At 37.6% G+C, this 16751-nt stretch overlaps 4 protein-coding genes across 6 annotated transcripts; 1 reads left to right on the forward strand and 3 right to left on the reverse strand.

Annotated features, from left to right (window-relative positions):
- Positions 143-934, forward strand: LOC109949534 (uncharacterized PE-PGRS family protein PE_PGRS54-like). Its single transcript, XM_020565369.1, has one exon. It carries the CDS (start codon positions 457-459, stop codon positions 877-879), a length of 423 nt encoding a protein of 140 aa, XP_020420958.1. The 5' UTR covers positions 143-456; the 3' UTR covers positions 880-934.
- On the reverse strand, positions 1443-2878 carry LOC18774074 (transcription factor bHLH131). The gene is made up of 2 exons (XM_007206464.2): positions 2410-2878; positions 1443-2153 (listed from the first exon to the last, which is right to left on the reverse strand). The coding sequence occupies exons 1-2, from the start codon at positions 2632-2634 to the stop codon at positions 1731-1733; spliced, it is 648 nt and encodes a 215-aa protein (XP_007206526.1). The 5' UTR covers positions 2635-2878; the 3' UTR covers positions 1443-1730.
- On the reverse strand, positions 4887-6879 carry LOC18773441. The gene has a single exon (XM_020566793.1). The coding sequence runs from the start codon at positions 6541-6543 to the stop codon at positions 5347-5349; it is 1197 nt and encodes a 398-aa protein (XP_020422382.1). The 5' UTR covers positions 6544-6879; the 3' UTR covers positions 4887-5346.
- LOC18774546 (GPI ethanolamine phosphate transferase 2) lies at positions 8069-16488 on the reverse strand. 3 transcript variants are annotated; one of them, XM_007206193.2, is made up of 17 exons: positions 16207-16488; positions 15993-16086; positions 15686-15730; positions 15404-15571; positions 15233-15317; positions 15022-15128; positions 14596-14676; positions 14120-14172; positions 13923-14025; positions 13189-13332; positions 12884-12980; positions 11592-11817; positions 11402-11495; positions 10243-11259; positions 9565-9657; positions 9158-9441; positions 8069-8577 (listed from the first exon to the last, which is right to left on the reverse strand). In XM_007206193.2, exons 1-17 carry the CDS (start codon positions 16332-16334, stop codon positions 8445-8447), a joined length of 2952 nt encoding a protein of 983 aa, XP_007206255.1. In that variant the 5' UTR covers positions 16335-16488; the 3' UTR covers positions 8069-8444. The 3 variants fall into 3 exon arrangements, with proteins under 3 accessions (XP_007206255.1, XP_020422162.1, XP_020422161.1); XM_020566573.1 differs by lacking the exon at positions 16207-16488 and having other exon boundaries at positions 15404-15576; positions 15993-16037; XM_020566572.1 differs by lacking the exons at positions 13923-14025; positions 14120-14172.

A 16751-nucleotide genomic window follows, 5' to 3' on the forward strand; every position in this document is an offset into this window, starting at 1 on the left:
TCATCATTTTTTGACTGAAGTAGAAATTGTTTCGATTAAATTAGCCGTCAAGATTCTCAATGTTTCGTGGATGATCGGCCTTTTATTCCAGTGTTTGCTTTAAAAAATATAATGCTCAAGCATGGCTTGATTGGATTCAACCTTGGTTCATCTCATACCCCCAAGACAAGATATTCAAGAGGAGCTCATAACAAAAACAGATGATTTTCATAAATATATTAGTAACAGAGCAAACAACAATATAAATATAACATCACACATGCGAAGCTGAAAATGAATTCTGCATCTACGAACATCAGTTCATGAAAAGAAAGAATCCTCTGAAACAGAACCATAAGCTAGTAGGATGTAGATAAATGCAAATGTGGGATCTTTACCATGGCAACAGAATTAGATAGAACTGTTTAATTTGATGGAGGAGGGAACAGGGAAGGAATTGTTGGAATTGTTGTTGGAATGGTTGGGATTGAAGGCATCGTAGTCGGGATAGTTGGCAATGGAGTGGAAGGAAGTGGAGGAAGAGTGACCTTGGGAGCATTGGGGATGGTTGGCAATGTTGGTTTTGGCATAGATGGGATTTGTGTGCTTGGGAAAGAAGGCAATGTGGGCTTTGGCAGTGCTGGGATTAAAGGGGTGGTTGGCAATGGTGGCAATGCGGCTTTAGGCAGTGTTGGGAAGGAAGGCAGTGGAGGCAATGTAGCCTTGGGAATTGGAAGAGATGGAATGGTAGGCAGCGTCAATGCCGGGGGTGGAGCTGCTGTGTCCAGAAGGTTCCGGGCCGCCAGGCTCACATCAAGGCTTGATAAACACAATGCTGCTACCACCATAGAAAATAGTAGGAAACAATGCTTGAAACCTGCCATATTGGTTGATATATAGGATCACACAGAGCAAGTTCTTCAATATATGTGAGTAATTGTTTCTGTTTCTTGTTTGAGTTGAAGGCATAACATGTCTTATAGGTATTTATAGGGAGAAAGTATAAACTAAGTTGTCAATGTTTGATGAAATCTAGTTGGGGTTGTGTGGAGAAGTAGTGGTTAGCTCACCTTCGCAAAAACATTAATTCGAAACGTATCTTTATTTAAAACTATCCACCAACCCCTTTGTGACATTGTCCAACGTAAGCAGTCTATTATGTAGCAATGTCATTCAGATTAGAAGTAGATGGTATTGGTACCCAACATTTTCTTTTCTTCTATAGCCTTGTCTTCTCTGAGAGTCAAAAGTCTAACCCCACGATATATTTATCAAGTAATGGATATTTCCTTCATATTATTAGAAATAGATGGTAGTGTTTCAATGATTTTTTTTCTAATCATCTAACTTAGGGTAGACTAGTGTATCAACCCACAGCCACGAGCCCCCACTTAAATCTTGGTTTGATCCTGTGCGGAATCGAACCCATGACCTATACAAGTGCAAGTTCGCCCTAACCACTGGGCTAAGCCAAGGATGGATGAGTCAGAATTTTGTTAACTTATAAGAAATGATTGTATTTAAGTTCTTATTTGTTTTGTGAATGGCCATATGAATTTGATGGCCTGTTGACACAAGATACATCTCCTCAGCATGGTTCCACAAGTAGCAGGGAGACAAATGATATTCATTCCTATTAATGATAAATTAATAAGAAATCAACTAAGATACATATACTTGATCCTAAATTGTGTTAGCATATCAAACACAAGTTATGGTTGTTGTATGGGTTAGCTCTACTCACAACCAAATCACTGAGGAAGATGAAACCTCTTACGAAGCCCTGCAAAAATAGGCCTGTCAATAACCACCTTCAATGCCCTCCGTAGCGCCACCATCCCTTCTTTTCCATCACCCAACCCTTGAATCCACAACACATTTTTACTCCTTCCACCCACTATCACCATCTCAGCCCTCACCAACCTCCCTTTCACAGAGCTCAGTGCCCTTGTCATGTCCGATATCAGCCCCGGCCTGTCGCCACAGCTCAATGTGGCCTTCACAAGCCCTTCTTGCTCTCCATCACACTGTTCCAAACTCAACTTGTCAACCCCACCTGGTAAAACACATTCATCACTGTCACCGTGGCGACATGCTGCTTCCACTTCTGCCACCGCCCTCTTCAGCTCCCTTACTTGCCGGACCGTCTCTGCAAGCACAGATGCCTTGTCCATCTGTGTCAAAGAAATATTTTATTTGAGAGAAATTGTGAAATACATGGCATGTTATATTATACTACAAATGAAGCTGCGCACATTCAAACATAATTCCAACGGTTTTTTATTCACAATCTATGTTAGGTTGTCAAACTGTAAATGAGACCGCACATATGTTTAAACATAATTCTTAACCGATGGTTCTAATTCACAATCTGGTTGGCAACAGAGAGTTTTTCTTTTATGCACATGCATGTTAAGAGTAGATAATTACTTTGATCAAGTTTGGGAGGACGGTACGAAGAGTGGCATATTGACCATTGATTCGCATCCTTCGTCTTCTCTCTGAGTCACTGTGTTTCTTGGCTGCAATTACTTTGGTCTCTGCCTTTGATTTTGGTTTAAAGAAGCTTTTGGAGTAGATAGTATTCACTGGGAATACTCCTTGGCCTTTTGGGAAGCTGATTTGCTTCGGATAATAACTTGGGATGGACAGCATATCTTGCTCTAGCTAGCTATAACCTGTCTAAAATAATCACACCATTAGAAAACAGAAAGAAAAAAAAATCTGATAACAAAAAGAATTAAAGAAAGAGAAAGGGAAATAGAACAAATTGGAAAAGAACAGAAGAGAGGGATGCTACCTGTTGCAATAGTAAAACCATGAAAGAATAACACTAAAAACAATGGAGGGAAAGACAACGTTTGTGTTTTATATAGGAAATGTTCTGCAACCAGTGCTTTCAAATACCAGAAAACTGTATATTGAAGCAAATAAATGCTACGATGGAATATATTTGCATTTAAATGTGACATTTTGAACCTAATAAATGACATTTACTATTAGGGTAATTATTGTGCGATCCTGAAATCTGGATATTGGGTGTGCTATAAATTTAAAAATTGGGATCATATAGAATAAACCTAAAAAGGCAAAACAATATCAATAAAGTACAGAAGATGACTTAGGGTATCAGTATCACATGAGTCACGAATCACATCTATTACTCTCTCATACTTGGTTCTTTTTTTTTCTTTTAAATCAATATGATCGAATTCTTCCAGCAAAGTAGATATTTATGTCACTAGACTAAATAGTCATTTGACAGTCGTTCGTTCTTACTATCAATTTTTCTCCTCTGTTTTTTTTTTAAAAAAAATTTATAAATATAATACGTCATTGCTAATAAGGAGAAATACTCTAGCCAAATAGTGCTCTTTATTTCTATTAATTATTTCCTTTCCGAATTTACTTAAGAAATTGTTGGGGAGACATTATTGTACCGCTTTGTGTATCATGTCTCTAATAGAGGTAAGACCTACTTGCATTGGTTGTCTCTACCTCTGTTAGAGAAGTACAACAATGTGGTCTCCCTAGCATTACTCTTTAAATACAATTTTACCTGCTTTTATCTCAGTGTCACTCCTCTCAAAACGCATGTGCCAAGTATTAATTACACAAAATAATGGTTATTGGTTTAACTTTTGAAATATATATAACTATGATTGAAAGTAGCAACAAATATTGCATGCTCTCAAAAATTAAAAATAATAAAAAGGACAATTTGGTTTCTTCATATTACCATTTGCATTTTTACACAACTCAATTAATGAATATGTTGCTTCTTCCTTCTCCCTACTAGCTTCCCCCCAACCAAAAAGCCAGACCCCTTCACATCATCATATCAATCCAAAAACAAAGCAAAATCCAAGTTGACTGTAACTTATGACTATAAAAAAAGGTGCAAATTCCAATTGTCCAAAGTATGCATGGCATCAGTGCTTAATATAAACACTTCTCATACATAAATCATGGCCTGTAATGGTAGAGCCCTGAGGGCACAATATGGTAGCCATAGCTGCCATCAACCTGACATTGTTAACTCCATTGCTAATATTTTTCATGGACACCATCTCATATTCAGAATTATGTAAACAGGCAACAACTAAAATAACTATATCATACTCTGTTTTAATACTTTGCAGCACAATGCAAAAGCATCAAAACATTCATATTATACTCTAGAAGCCTATCAGTGGTGGCCCTGTGAGTTGCTTGACTTGCTTTCTCTAATTGTTCTTTGATAGCACCATGAGAACTACCTGAAGGACCAGCATTTTTCCACATGAGTTTTCTCCTATATAACATCCTCTATACATATAACTTACAGCATTCTGCTATACAGCAAAATTCAACCTACAATTATCATTATCTTTCCCTTACTGCCTTCAACTATTGACCATCAGCTTTAGGTCTTTCATCTCACACCACTAAGGGCCTATGGATAATATATGCGAAAGAGAGGAACAGTAAGAGCCTAAAGATATATCCAATGTATCTTAAACAATATACTCATAAGGATGACAGAGAAGGCCTGCAATAAGAGGATGTATTAACTTACACAATAGCTAAATAAGAAAGGATACGAAGTAAGTACATTCAAGATTGTTAATATATGAGGAAAAAGGATAGTAACTCTTACTAAAACTCCATTTCATTATTTATCACATTGCATCTCTTACCACAATATGCTACACAATGGCTGCATCCATTCATCTTTTTGTGGCAGAGGTGAGAGGCACTTCTTCACTTTTTGAGCTGGGGTAACTTCCGTATTGTTACTTGGTTGTCAACTCATTTTAAAATTGGTATAGTCAAGATTAACAAGCTCCCGACGAACCAAATGGAAACAACTAACAGTAAGGATTTAAGTTGAATAATTTAGTGTGTAAAGCAATAACTCGTACAGGTCCCAAGCAAAACAGAACATAAAAACCTTGATTGCCAATTTACCATTCACTGCAAGCATTGTTCAATCAAAGTGGGGTGAACCATTACAAGAAAGAAACTACCATCAACTATCAGGTCATTGTGCTTCAAAATCAGTCATCCTAATCTATTTATCCACAAAATTAAGCAGACTTAGAACTGAAGCAAATCCTGCAAGAGATACCAGAACATCTGCTTAACTTGTCATTTTATAAGATAAAGTTGGTTAATATTACCTTAGCTAAACTATTACCTAATTTCTACTATGAGATCAAAGCACCTGGTTGATGAGTCTACCGTGTAATCCAGTCTACTTTCAACTGTGAGCCAAGCCAATTACTCAAAAGCCATGCTCCTACTTGCTAAACCTTCAAAAGTTAACCCATATAAAATTTTGGAACTTCCATCACTACCCTGAAATCTCTTACCTTTCCATTCCTTTCAAACCGGACTATCCCCTATACCAACATAGATATCATCTTCTCCTTCAAAAAACTCCAGCCCATCCATTCCACTCCCACTTCCACTACCTCCCTTATCAATTCCATTTCCATCTTCAACACTCGTGTCCGCTCCTTCCACCCTCTCATCACCCATCAACTCAACCCTCCTGCTTCTCATCTCATTTCCCATTATCTTCTTCGTATTCCTTGCCACGGACTTCGATTTGACGCTCTTCAGACGCCTTGCTAGAGTCTTCACCCTCTTCACTGGTGTCCTCCCTTCACTCCTCAACTCTGCTCTTCCACTCCCACCTATATCAGTTCCCACAACTCCTTCACTCCCAATCTTTACCTTTTCTTCATGCATTCCCTCAAAACCCACATTACCATCCAACAAATCATCCTCAAACTCATCATCAGTACCATCACCATCATCATCATCAGAGATGACCACAACATCCTTGTCTTTATTGCCAGTTACCTCTGTCTCCATCTGCTTCTTTGGGTCCACGTACTCCATTTGAAAATACCCAAAACAGAAATTGTACTGCTCCTTCCCCTGCACTATAATATCCGGTGATGGCGCCTTTATTGCCACTCCATGGAACGCTTTCCTGCAATTCTGGCATCTCAAGCAACAATCCTCATACACCTTCCCGTACTCGAACATGTAATAGCAGTACGGACAAACTGTCCAAAATGTCTCTTCCACATTACACCCCTTACCATTTTCCCCCACATTTTTTTCCTTCTGCTCTCTCTGTTTTGGGGTTTCTTGCCCATTTTCAGACCCATTTGCGAAATGGGTTTTCTTGTCTTGGTCCGATAGAAAGGACCAAGCTTTCTGGACGAGCTCAAAGGCCTCCTGAGCGAAAGCGAACCCGTTCTTGCTGGGTTCCAAGAGGGTCTTGAGTTTCTCGAACTGGGTCCGGACGAGTGTCGGGTTTTCGGAGCCGGGTGGCGGTATTTGGAGAATGGAGCACCAGTCAGTTGGGTTTTGGTGATCGGCGGCGAGGAGTACGTCAGCTACGGCGAGGATTCGGTCGGCCCCGGAGTTGTGCGGGTCGGACTCTCGAGCTTTGAGAGCGAATTTGCGGCAAAAAGAGAAATCTCGGTGGCTGAGATAGTGGGCTGAGAGGGTGAGAAGTTTTTGGGCTTTGGGCGAGCAGCTGCTGCTGCGTTTTGCATGAACCATGTTTGTTCTTTGTTGATCAATTTTTTGTGTTTTTTTTTCCTCAGAATGCTGTGTTTTTGTGGGAAGAAGAGTGATTTTTGTGAGGGAAGAAGAGGAGGTTTAAAGATGGGGAATTCAGTGGACGAAAAGGGGCATGAGCTTCGGAGGAAACTTTACTTGTTTGTGCCGGGACTTGTGAGGGTATTTTGGTCCTTTAGGAGGAATATTATATGCATTCCAGGTGGGTTCCTCCAAGGAAAGAGACGTGGCTGTTGCTTGGGGCGCAATCTTCCCCTGCTTCAGAGCACAGTGGTGTAGTCTGTGGGTTTTAATGCACAGTAGGAGAATACAGAGATCAGATGTACGGAGGGAGGACAGGCAGAGGCTCTCAAAATTCTATTGGTGCTCCTTTTTTGATTTCTCCATCCTTTGACTGCATATGATATGAGCCTAGTCCATCTCCTTCATTTACATATAACTTCTTTTGTATTACATAAATCATTATTGTTATATATAGTAAATAAAGAAGTTTCTTTTTAAGGAGTAAAGAAGTTTTGTTGCACCAAAAAAGTAGTACTTCTTTGTATGCTGGGTAATAGTAGAGTCAGGAAAGTTATTGTAATTTGTATGCTATGTTAAGTTTAAAGCCAAGGTTTGAGTCAATAATAGCTAAATTATATCATATTTTATTAAGAGAAAAAAATTTCTGTCAAAATCTCTAGGTGAGAGAGAGCAGGATTTGTTATGGCCTAAAATCTATTCATTAAAAAAATAAAAAATAAAAACCCCCAACTTTTGTGTTTACTTCAAAATCTATGACTTTTTAAGACACCTAAACTTTTGTAGAGTTCTCAATGGTAATACTCCCATATGTTCATTAAATATGAATTTAAAGTCATAAAATCTTGTAACAGAAAAAAGTCTATTAAAATCTGAATTGAGTACAGGCATACTCCTTTTAGCAACACCCTAATTTCAGTGGCTTACCTCTTTCCTGTAAGGAGACATCCCTATTTTCGTGCAAAACGTTTGAGACATATACAAAATTAATTCATCAAGTCAATATGGTCAAATTCAATGAACAAGGGCATTTACTTGTATCAGAAACCTCTGCTCCCCTTCTAGATTAGACTATTGCTTGTATTAAAAAAAATTTAATTCATAAAAAAATTAAAAGAAACATTTATGCACATGCCAAACTGTGATTGGCAGCATAAGGTGTTCCTACTCCCATAAAATGAGGCAAGAATTTCCTGACTTGGAATTGCACTCCCATCTACTTGCCTCAATGTCATGGAGGTGATTACTTTTTTTTTGGCAGTATCATGCTGCCAATTAGCCTAGCGACCTCAGCTCTGAGCCACCCTAACTACTCTCCCAATTCAGCCGTCATGGGAGCCATGCAGTTATACTCCCATTTCAGCAGAAGGAAGCAATTCTCCCCCACTACCTTTTTTTTTTTTGGTTCAGAATTCTTCCCCATTGCTGAAAGTCACAATTTTTGTAACGCCACGCCACCATGGCTTAATGCAGTTGGTATAGAATACGAGGCAACTAGATGATCATACACGCCACAACATAGATCAACAATCTAGGGCTCTTCCCAAGCTTTCTTTCCTGTTTATTTTCCCAACAAATCTGCAAGAATTTAGTTCCTGTACTCCATCTCCCAAGACAGAGGGCAAAGCTACAAAAAGAAAGTGTACTAAATTTGTCACTGCAGCACTAAAATTCCGCAAGAAGCAACACTTTCGTCAGCATGTCTTTCTGCTGCTTCATTTCCTACTATATTTCTACAAAAAAAATATTTTCTGGCCGAAGAGGAAAAAGTACAAACTCTTCTACAGAAAAGAATGATCTGTGTGCGTTGGTTTACCACCAATGAAAATAGCCTTACTCCTTATGCCAAGCTCTATCTTAAATCACTGCTGATGGCTAAGCTCACCTTGCATCTTTCTTCTAAACCCCAGCACCAAGTATGTATATGTCACAGTTGTAGCTACTACAGATACCCCAACGTAGACGCATACTGTTGTAGTACAAACATAAATGTACCTGGAGAGAATATGCAAACCATAAATTCCAAAGTGAGTGAAGTTAATATGAGCTGTGGACTGCCTTTAGCTATTAAAATGTCTTTCGACAACGGATGCAAGAGAAAATAATATCTACTTTAGGTGTAAACAGAAGCTTGAAATCAGTTTTATCTTATATAATTTTCACCTATTACGATTACAATTTAGGGATTAATTATTCATTTATCTCTGTTTATGATAACTTTGTTCTGATCATTAGAGTTAATTACTATGTTAGTATATTTTATTATTTGGAATGCATATAAAAGTAAGTCTTATTGTAACATAGTTTCATACTTCTAGATTGACTGATTGTAGTTTACCCAAATTTTCTCCTGCCCCTCTTCGCTTCTTCAACCTCTACAACTGGTTCTCTCTTTTCTACTCTCCAGTCTTTTTATTTCTCACCATGTCCTAAATTCTTTGTCCTACATCTTTCCAAGGAGTTCCATAGTACAATAAATAGATTATCACAGAAGATTTCTAAAACAATCACTTAAGACTCCCTCACTCTAGAGGTAACATCAACTAATACAAGCCCTTATGTCAGTGAGACTTACTTGGGAGAAAAGACGCTCCAAACAAAGAGATGGTTCCTCATTAACAGCAATATGATGGTGTACGCTGTCAACAAAATGGAGTTCAACCCCAGTGGAACCAGACAAGGAAAGCCAAGCATTATTTTGAGGAGTTGTGTGGAATCTGCACTGAAGGGAGATGGGAGATAGCTTGTCTCCTTCACAGAGATATACATCACCATGCTAAGGATAAATAACATTGGGGAGGCGTAGGTGATCATGAACATTAAGATGCCAGAAAGTACCGTCGAGTGACTTGAGATGCCCTGGCAACGAGTAAACAATCAGAAACAAACAGAAACTTTTCAAATCTCAAAATTTCTGCAATCTGTCCCCAAAATAATGTTTTTCTTTTCTATATAAACTATGCCAGGGTAAAGAGGATGTACAATAAAAGCTCCGGCAACATCAATAGTAGCTAGAGAATTGCTGTTCCCCAGAGCAAAATGGCCAGCCATTCCCAAAAAGTAAAATGCAGCAACCTAAAAGAACAAATGCAAAATGCAGTATTAGCACCTGCAATAAATGAGGCTTAGGGAGTAAATAAAATGGGGTAATGTTTTATTGCCAGATGTCTATCATCTCATGTTGCCAAATATCTAATGTGCTATGTTGCCAGATAAGTGGCTTGTTAATAACATGCCAGGCTGTCTGGCAAGAGAACATTTTCCAAACAAATTAACACTGTTCATGCAGCACATCACACACACAATGCTTTCTTTTTCGAAATGATATTCTGAATCTCTTTACAATATGATACTCAAAACGAAGTTGTCTCGTAGAAACAAAAAGTTACCCTTCTATTTTCCCTCTATATTCTTCACATAACATATTAAAAAGAAAAAAAATACAACTTTCTGTACGTATGTTCTTTATCTTTCTCCAACCAAACAAGGGGCAAATCAAACCTCAAGAGACTTGAAGCCTTTCAAATTTTCATACTTCTCAATTTAAGAACGGTACGACATAATTGCTTTTATTGACTGGACCAGTCTAAGATTAACATGACTTTGACACACAAGAATGAAAACAATATTAACTCAAAACAAACTAAAATTGAAACTGACCTCAACCCACGGCTTATGATGCAGAGCACTGTAAGAAAAATACAACATGCTGGCGAAAATTTGCACAAGTAGCAATAGTATAGGCATTGAGTTAATTGTTTGTTGAAGCAACAGTTGCAGAATACACCAGCAGGAGATGTATGTCCACCCAATTATATATAGAGAATCTCTTAATTTTGCCATAAGCGACTTATTTTGAACTTCATTGGGAGCAGAAGTTGACATGTACAAATCCTGATTCGAGCACATCTCAGATATTGAAAAAGATACAAGCCACGGTAAGGCTACAACAGTTCCAAATGTGGAAGCACCCAGAGTTGCATAAATTATTTGTACCAATGTAGTCGTGCTGTAACTGGATGACACAAACATACCATCCTGATGCTTAGTGACGTGTTGCAAAACCAACAATCCAGACATAAGAAAGCTAAATCCAATCACCAGAACAAACTTTTTGTTGGACCCAAGTAGCAAAAGAACATATAAGCTTAAGGTCATCAGTAGAAGGCATGAGACGAGCTGAATTGATTTTATATTATCAGTCCCAGCCTGCTCAAGCCACTTAGAAATGTCAGGAAGATTTGTCCAATTCACACCTCCCTGGTGCCAGCCTCTCAATATCCTTCCAGAAACAAGAACCACAAAGATGGAACTCAATCGAAAACAACTTATTTTGTTTTGTTCCTTGGATAAAGTATGGAGACCTTGAGCTCCTCCACATGGAGGACATTGTATTGCTTTACGCAATAATAACAAATTCAATGTGGAAGCCACAAAATGCCAAATGTATTGCTCTTCCTCTACCATAGAACTTGATACCATACTTACAATGAGGATCAATATAACGCCTAATACAAAAGTCTCATCTAAATACCAGGTCTGCGTGGCGCTCTCTAAGTCAAAGAGGTACTTCTCTCTGATGTAGACTTCTTTGCACATATTAAATAGAAGGCTTAATAATATCAGACAAGACATGAGCATAGCAGCAATTCCGAGAGTAAGTAGGCTGACAGGTTTCTAGAAAATAAAATAATTGTCAGTGGACAAAAGTTACACGAAAGAAACTAAGATTTACATAATGAAACAGTCTAAGACTCTCTCCATCAGAAACAATCACCATCTCAGTTCATCTTTACAAGGAAGAAGAGAATATACATACATCAGTTGCGCTGCGTGATAACCACTCACTTGCAGTTCTCAGAAACTCATAGTATGCTGTAACAGCGCTGTTGTAGTCTTCCTTACTTTTAGACCTAGTTACATAATTTACACATAAAGACTGGCATTAGAGGTTTTCCTTATTGAATCTGGTGTCATGATTTCAATAACAGACAGTGTCATGTATCCACCTGGAGAATTCCTTTGACATCCAGGAATTTTGGAGAAGTGCAGCATTCGTATATAGGCAACAAAACATCTTTCCCATGCTCCCAGAGCATTTGGTTATCTTGGACTCTTGATCATCACTGAAGCCATCACATAGGTAATTTCGACATGATAAACCAGGCATTTGTGCTTGCAATAATCTAAGCAATTGCCAGGAATTTAACTCCAGTGCCTTCAGTTGTTGGTCATCTTTACTCATCAAAGACAAGGAAACAACATCAGAAATTACACACATTCAGTAGTACATGGGCAGGCAGTTGATCTTGACAAGATCTAAGGCTAAGGAAAGTCACAGCAGTCAGCAACATTCAGTGCGAGTTATTAATTTATCTACTTATCAAAACTCATAGGTTAAAAAACAACTAGGTAATTAATATTTACCGATGAGACTAATTAATCTGACAGGAGAGGATAGATTTGTGGCTCAAAGTTCCACTTGTTTCAAGTATCATTTTTTTGTATTGTCAGTTATTCATTTCTTATGGCTGTCTTACAGAAAGGGCTTTAGCCTATGTCTAACACCTTACTCCCTCCATACATCCCTTTATAATTGTATGGTAAATGTCATTACAAGAAATTAAGCTGATTTAGTGTGCATCATCAGTCAAAGATTGACATCCAAATGTCATTTAGCATAGAGAGACAACATTAGCTCAATTTAAATAGCATCCCTGAAGAAAATCACACCACCTATTTTCAATGGAGACAAATAGGTCAATGGATACCTCAATGGGATACAGTACCATTGTGGTTGATCCTCAAAATTTTGTAAAGAAATATTTCAAGTTTATTGTGTACACATGCTTAACTTATCCACATATCATTCTTTCAACCCCTTGTACAACCAACCTAGATATACCAAGGTCCCACATATAATCACACCAGCACATAGATATAATAATTCACAGAGACACCCACACCCACGCACATATGCATAGATACAAATCTATATAAAACTTATAACAAGGGATCCCATTTGATAAGAACCAAAAGGGCATGTGGGGCCAAACTAACCAGAAACCATTTAATCATCTAACTATAACCATATACAAAGACGAACACAGTATTCCCCCATAAACACTGAAATTTTTTATGTTTTGCATGAATGACTTTTAAACAGGGATCTAAGAATTAGACAGTTTGGATAATTGGACCACATTGAGGGGCGTCCTCAACAATGCGAGAGAGAGAGAGAGAGAGAGAGAGAGAGAGAGAGAGAGAGAGAGAGAGAGAGGGAAGGAGGGAAGGAGCTAACCAGCCAAATACCCAAAAATTTCTGCAATTAGGACACCAACATTGTTTTTTGGAATTGGAACGCCAAATAGAAGAGCTAATGTTGGTGCAATGTCGACCTGAACCACAACAATTGCACGTGATAAATGACATTGCATTTGCAGGTAAGTGATGAAGAGGAAATATTTTAGTCTTAATCTTGGTGCGAAATTCTCTAGTCCAGCAAGTTAAAGTATGCCTTTGTTGCGATTTAATGGAAACTAGGAATCCCATTCAATGTAAATAATCATGGAACATTATAACCATACAATTCTATATCTTAATTACCTGATAAATGATGTTATGGGTGGACGACGAATAATCAGAGATGTCATTGTTCAGGCCAATAAAAAGGGCTAAGGAGTCAGTTTCTTCATATGAGGACCCTCCATGATTACCACTCTCAGTCATGCCATGGTCACTTACTACGACCTAGATAAGAAATTCATGATAGAGACAGATATGAGTATTATTTCAAATTTTTGAATGACTACTGACAGAACAGAAAAATAAATAAATACATAAAACACTTTACAAACCTCACAGAAAGAGAGACAATAATTATAAGGATATAGCTGTTTAGATCCACTAATATAAAGAGAGTAGTGAAAACTGGCATGGAATGTGAACTACGCATTGAGCATACATGTATTTATGTGCAACAGTTTTACACATTAACAGCTGCTTTACATGATACTACCAGTGCCATAAAATGTTATCTGAAAAGACAAAACATTGTTTAGATAGAAATGCACTCTCTATTGCTTAAAGGCCTTCTAGAAAAGCATGTTTCCTTTGGATACACTTATGCCTCAAATTCAGAACCCCTACAGCTTTAGCCCTGCATATTATAGTTAGTCTTCCATTATTTGTTTCTTTACGCATTTTTCAGAATCGAGTGGGTAAAATGCTGGTCAGTTATTGCTCCCCAGATGAAATTCCATGATCAACAGAAGTGAATTCATGAGACATAAGTAAGAATCTACAGTCAATGAGAAGAACCAGATAAGAGAACGACGAACCAAGAGTGTCCGTCCTTGATCATTTTTTTGATTTAGTATACTATTCATATGAATCATCTTAACCACGTCATCCATCTCTGAAAGTTTTGGAGCCATCAAGGCACTGAAATAATAAAAAACATGTCCACTTAATCCTCAAGAAATAAGCTTGTTGAATCAATCAAAAGAGGTTTAACATAAATGGGAAAAAGGACCACCTGTTGCGCCCACCAATATGTCCCACATGATCTAAGCCCAGATAATGTAGAATCTGACATGCAGTTTCAGTTAAAAGTGAAAAACAGAGCAATGCCTCCAAGCAGAAACTAAATTCATCATTCAAGATTTGATTATGTCATTTTAAAACAACAGAATACAAAGTACATGATACTTTGAATTTTCCAAAGAATGATTTTGACAATTAATCTGATGAATATATATTCAAAGTAGATTTTATTTTTTTTTCCCCCATAATAATGAAACTATTGCTATTAAACACAGTGAAAAATTGGAACTACCCTGTAAAACCAGCTTGAAAGTAAAAATTATTAAAATGCTAGTCCATTTAACAAACTGGCAAAGTAAGAGTACAAATATTCTTTACAACAATTATCGGCAGCAGTGTTGCTAATAAGGTATACTAGGAGCCCTGGACAATCCAATATTATCTAGTAAGTTAGTAACTGAGACTAACCAGAAAATCCCAGTCATCTTTGTTAAGCTCATGACCCAGATGTCGAGAAACATTTTGATCCACTTGTACAGTATCTTTAACCTTCAGCAAGAAAGAATGCATGTTGCAAGTCAGCATATATTACAACCTCCACAATAAACCCAGATACAAAATTACCAATTTGACTTCTACAAGAATAGAGTAACATCAAACATAAGATTACTAATCAATCTGAAAAGTGAAAAATTGCATGAAAACTGGCCAACCAAAAATGGCAGTGGCCTTAACACATCAGGGTAACACAGCCAAGCCTATAAAAACAGGAAATCTTAAGACGAGCATTCACTCCATTAGCATCCAGACACTTCAAAAGTGAAGATGTAGAAGCTTAATCGTCATATGCAAGCTTTGACATGTAACATGCTGATGATGTAAAAAGAGACTTACGAAGAAACTGCTGACTCCATCATGCCTAATAAATAATCCTGGAAACAACTTAAGCCATGTTTCATCACCAAGCATCACCATTTTCCAACCAATCTTGAAAAACTGGTCTGTGAGGCAAAGATGTAAACAAGTATCATGAAATTCTGGACAGTCTTCAAAACATTTGACATAGTGAATGAATTTAACATTAAAGTATAAATTATCAACTAACCGAGAAGATTGTCATCTAACATAGCTTGTGTGTTAAAATTCAAAGCCACATCCAGGAATCCCCCTATTGCTCCAGAAACCATAGCCTGCAATCCTTTACCAAGGGGTGATGAAAAAGCAGACCTCTACAAGAATTATTGTCTACATATAAAAATATTGTGATGGAGACAACCTTCAAACGAGGCATTGTAACAGTTGGAGGTGCAGCCTTTGCATGATACCCAATTGCCATTCCATTAGCAAGCAGTGATTGAGTATATGGCATAGCTTCCATTAATGCCTTGCTTGGAGGCTTACCATCCTTGCCAAGCACAAGTTCTGCTGGAAGACCATCAATCACCTAAACTGGCATGATTGTAAAGGACAAACCAAATCTTATCCTCTAGATAACATCTTTATCGACTAACACATCAAAAAAACCGCACAGATGTTGACAGACACAAACTAAATATACCATTAGTATTAGCCGGTCAAATGCAGGGGGCATTCCAGATAGTTCCTGCATTGCCAATAGAACAAGGAATTATGTATGTATGCATGTGTACATACACAAATGCAAAAACCCTGATATTGCAACATTTAAAGCCCAAACATACTATCTGGAAAAGGATTGCCCTGGAAGTCATTAAATTCCACAAAAATTTTGTTGCCACAAAAATTAAATTCCACAAATTACAAATACCAAAAACCCACCAGAGCAAGTATGCATTTAGAGCTAGAAGACTGTCAAACTTCACAAAACTGATGAGGGAAACAAGTACCTTATACAGTGACCCGAGGTGATGAGGATGCAGGTCTCTCTCGGTCTCGTTTTGAATCGAATTGCACTTGGGTGCTTGAAAACTCTCCGGACCACTGCCATTGTCAGTGAAATGAACCAACTCAGACAAAAAAAAAAAAAGTGCTTTGTTTTCTTTTGGTTGTTGATGTTTCAATTTCTATGATCCTTGGTATTATTCTAAGCAACCAGAGTACCTGTGTCCAGGTAGGGTTGGTTTGACAGGGAAGAAGCCGAAGACGAAGATGGAGAGGCCAACCATTTGAATCGCAACTCCAGCTATGGTGAAGAGCGTCAGCTTCGAGCACGTTAGCAGCCATGGCATTTTACGAACCCTAAATCTCTATGCTGAATTGGAACTTCGAATGCTTCCCCGAGGATCATATAACGAGAAATTATCAAAGGGAGCAATCAATTATGATACGATCGAAACAAATCCTAAAATTTTGGATCAAATTGAAGAACAAATTGAAAGTGGAACCTGAGACACTCTGACGTTATAAGTTTTTATTTTAATTTTTTAAAAAAAAAGATTAGTGTGCTAACTTGACCTCCAATTACAAAAAAAATTAAATTTTAATTTTAAAATAAGAAATGGAATTATACCACTAATCACGTACCAAAAAATAATAATAAACTTTCTTCACTTTTTTTTTTTTAGTCTAAGCGATAGTCAAAATAATAATAAACTTTTTTCTTATATATCACTAATCACGTACCAAAATATAATAATAAACTTTCT

This window comes from Prunus persica, chromosome G6 (assembly GCF_000346465.2).
Source record: "Prunus persica cultivar Lovell chromosome G6, Prunus_persica_NCBIv2, whole genome shotgun sequence".
Lineage (NCBI taxonomy): Eukaryota > Viridiplantae > Streptophyta > Magnoliopsida > Rosales > Rosaceae > Prunus > Prunus persica.

What these genes read in the sequence shown, in the direction of transcription:
- LOC109949534 (XM_020565369.1), top strand. Translation starts at nt 457, where the DNA reads ATGGTTGGGATTGAAGGCATCGTAGTCGGGATAGTTGGCAATGGAGTG.
- LOC18774074 (XM_007206464.2), bottom strand. Translation starts at nt 2,634, where the DNA reads ATGCTGTCCATCCCAAGTTATTATCCGAAGCAAATCAGCTTCCCAAAA. An exon ending in TCCTCCCAAACTTGATCAAA is followed by an intron (nt 2,154 to 2,409) that starts GTAATTATCTAC and finishes TCTTTGACACAG; the next exon opens with ATGGACAAGGCATCTGTGCT.
- LOC18773441 (XM_020566793.1), bottom strand. Translation starts at nt 6,543, where the DNA reads ATGGTTCATGCAAAACGCAGCAGCAGCTGCTCGCCCAAAGCCCAAAAA.
- LOC18774546 (XM_007206193.2), bottom strand. Translation starts at nt 16,334, where the DNA reads ATGCCATGGCTGCTAACGTGCTCGAAGCTGACGCTCTTCACCATAGCT. An exon ending in GTTAGATGACAATCTTCTCG is followed by an intron (nt 15,129 to 15,232) that starts GTTAGTTGATAA and finishes TTTGCCTCACAG; the next exon opens with ACCAGTTTTTCAAGATTGGT. An exon ending in TATCACGCAGCGCAACTGAT is followed by an intron (nt 11,260 to 11,401) that starts GTATGTATATTC and finishes TTTATTTTCTAG; the next exon opens with AAACCTGTCAGCCTACTTAC.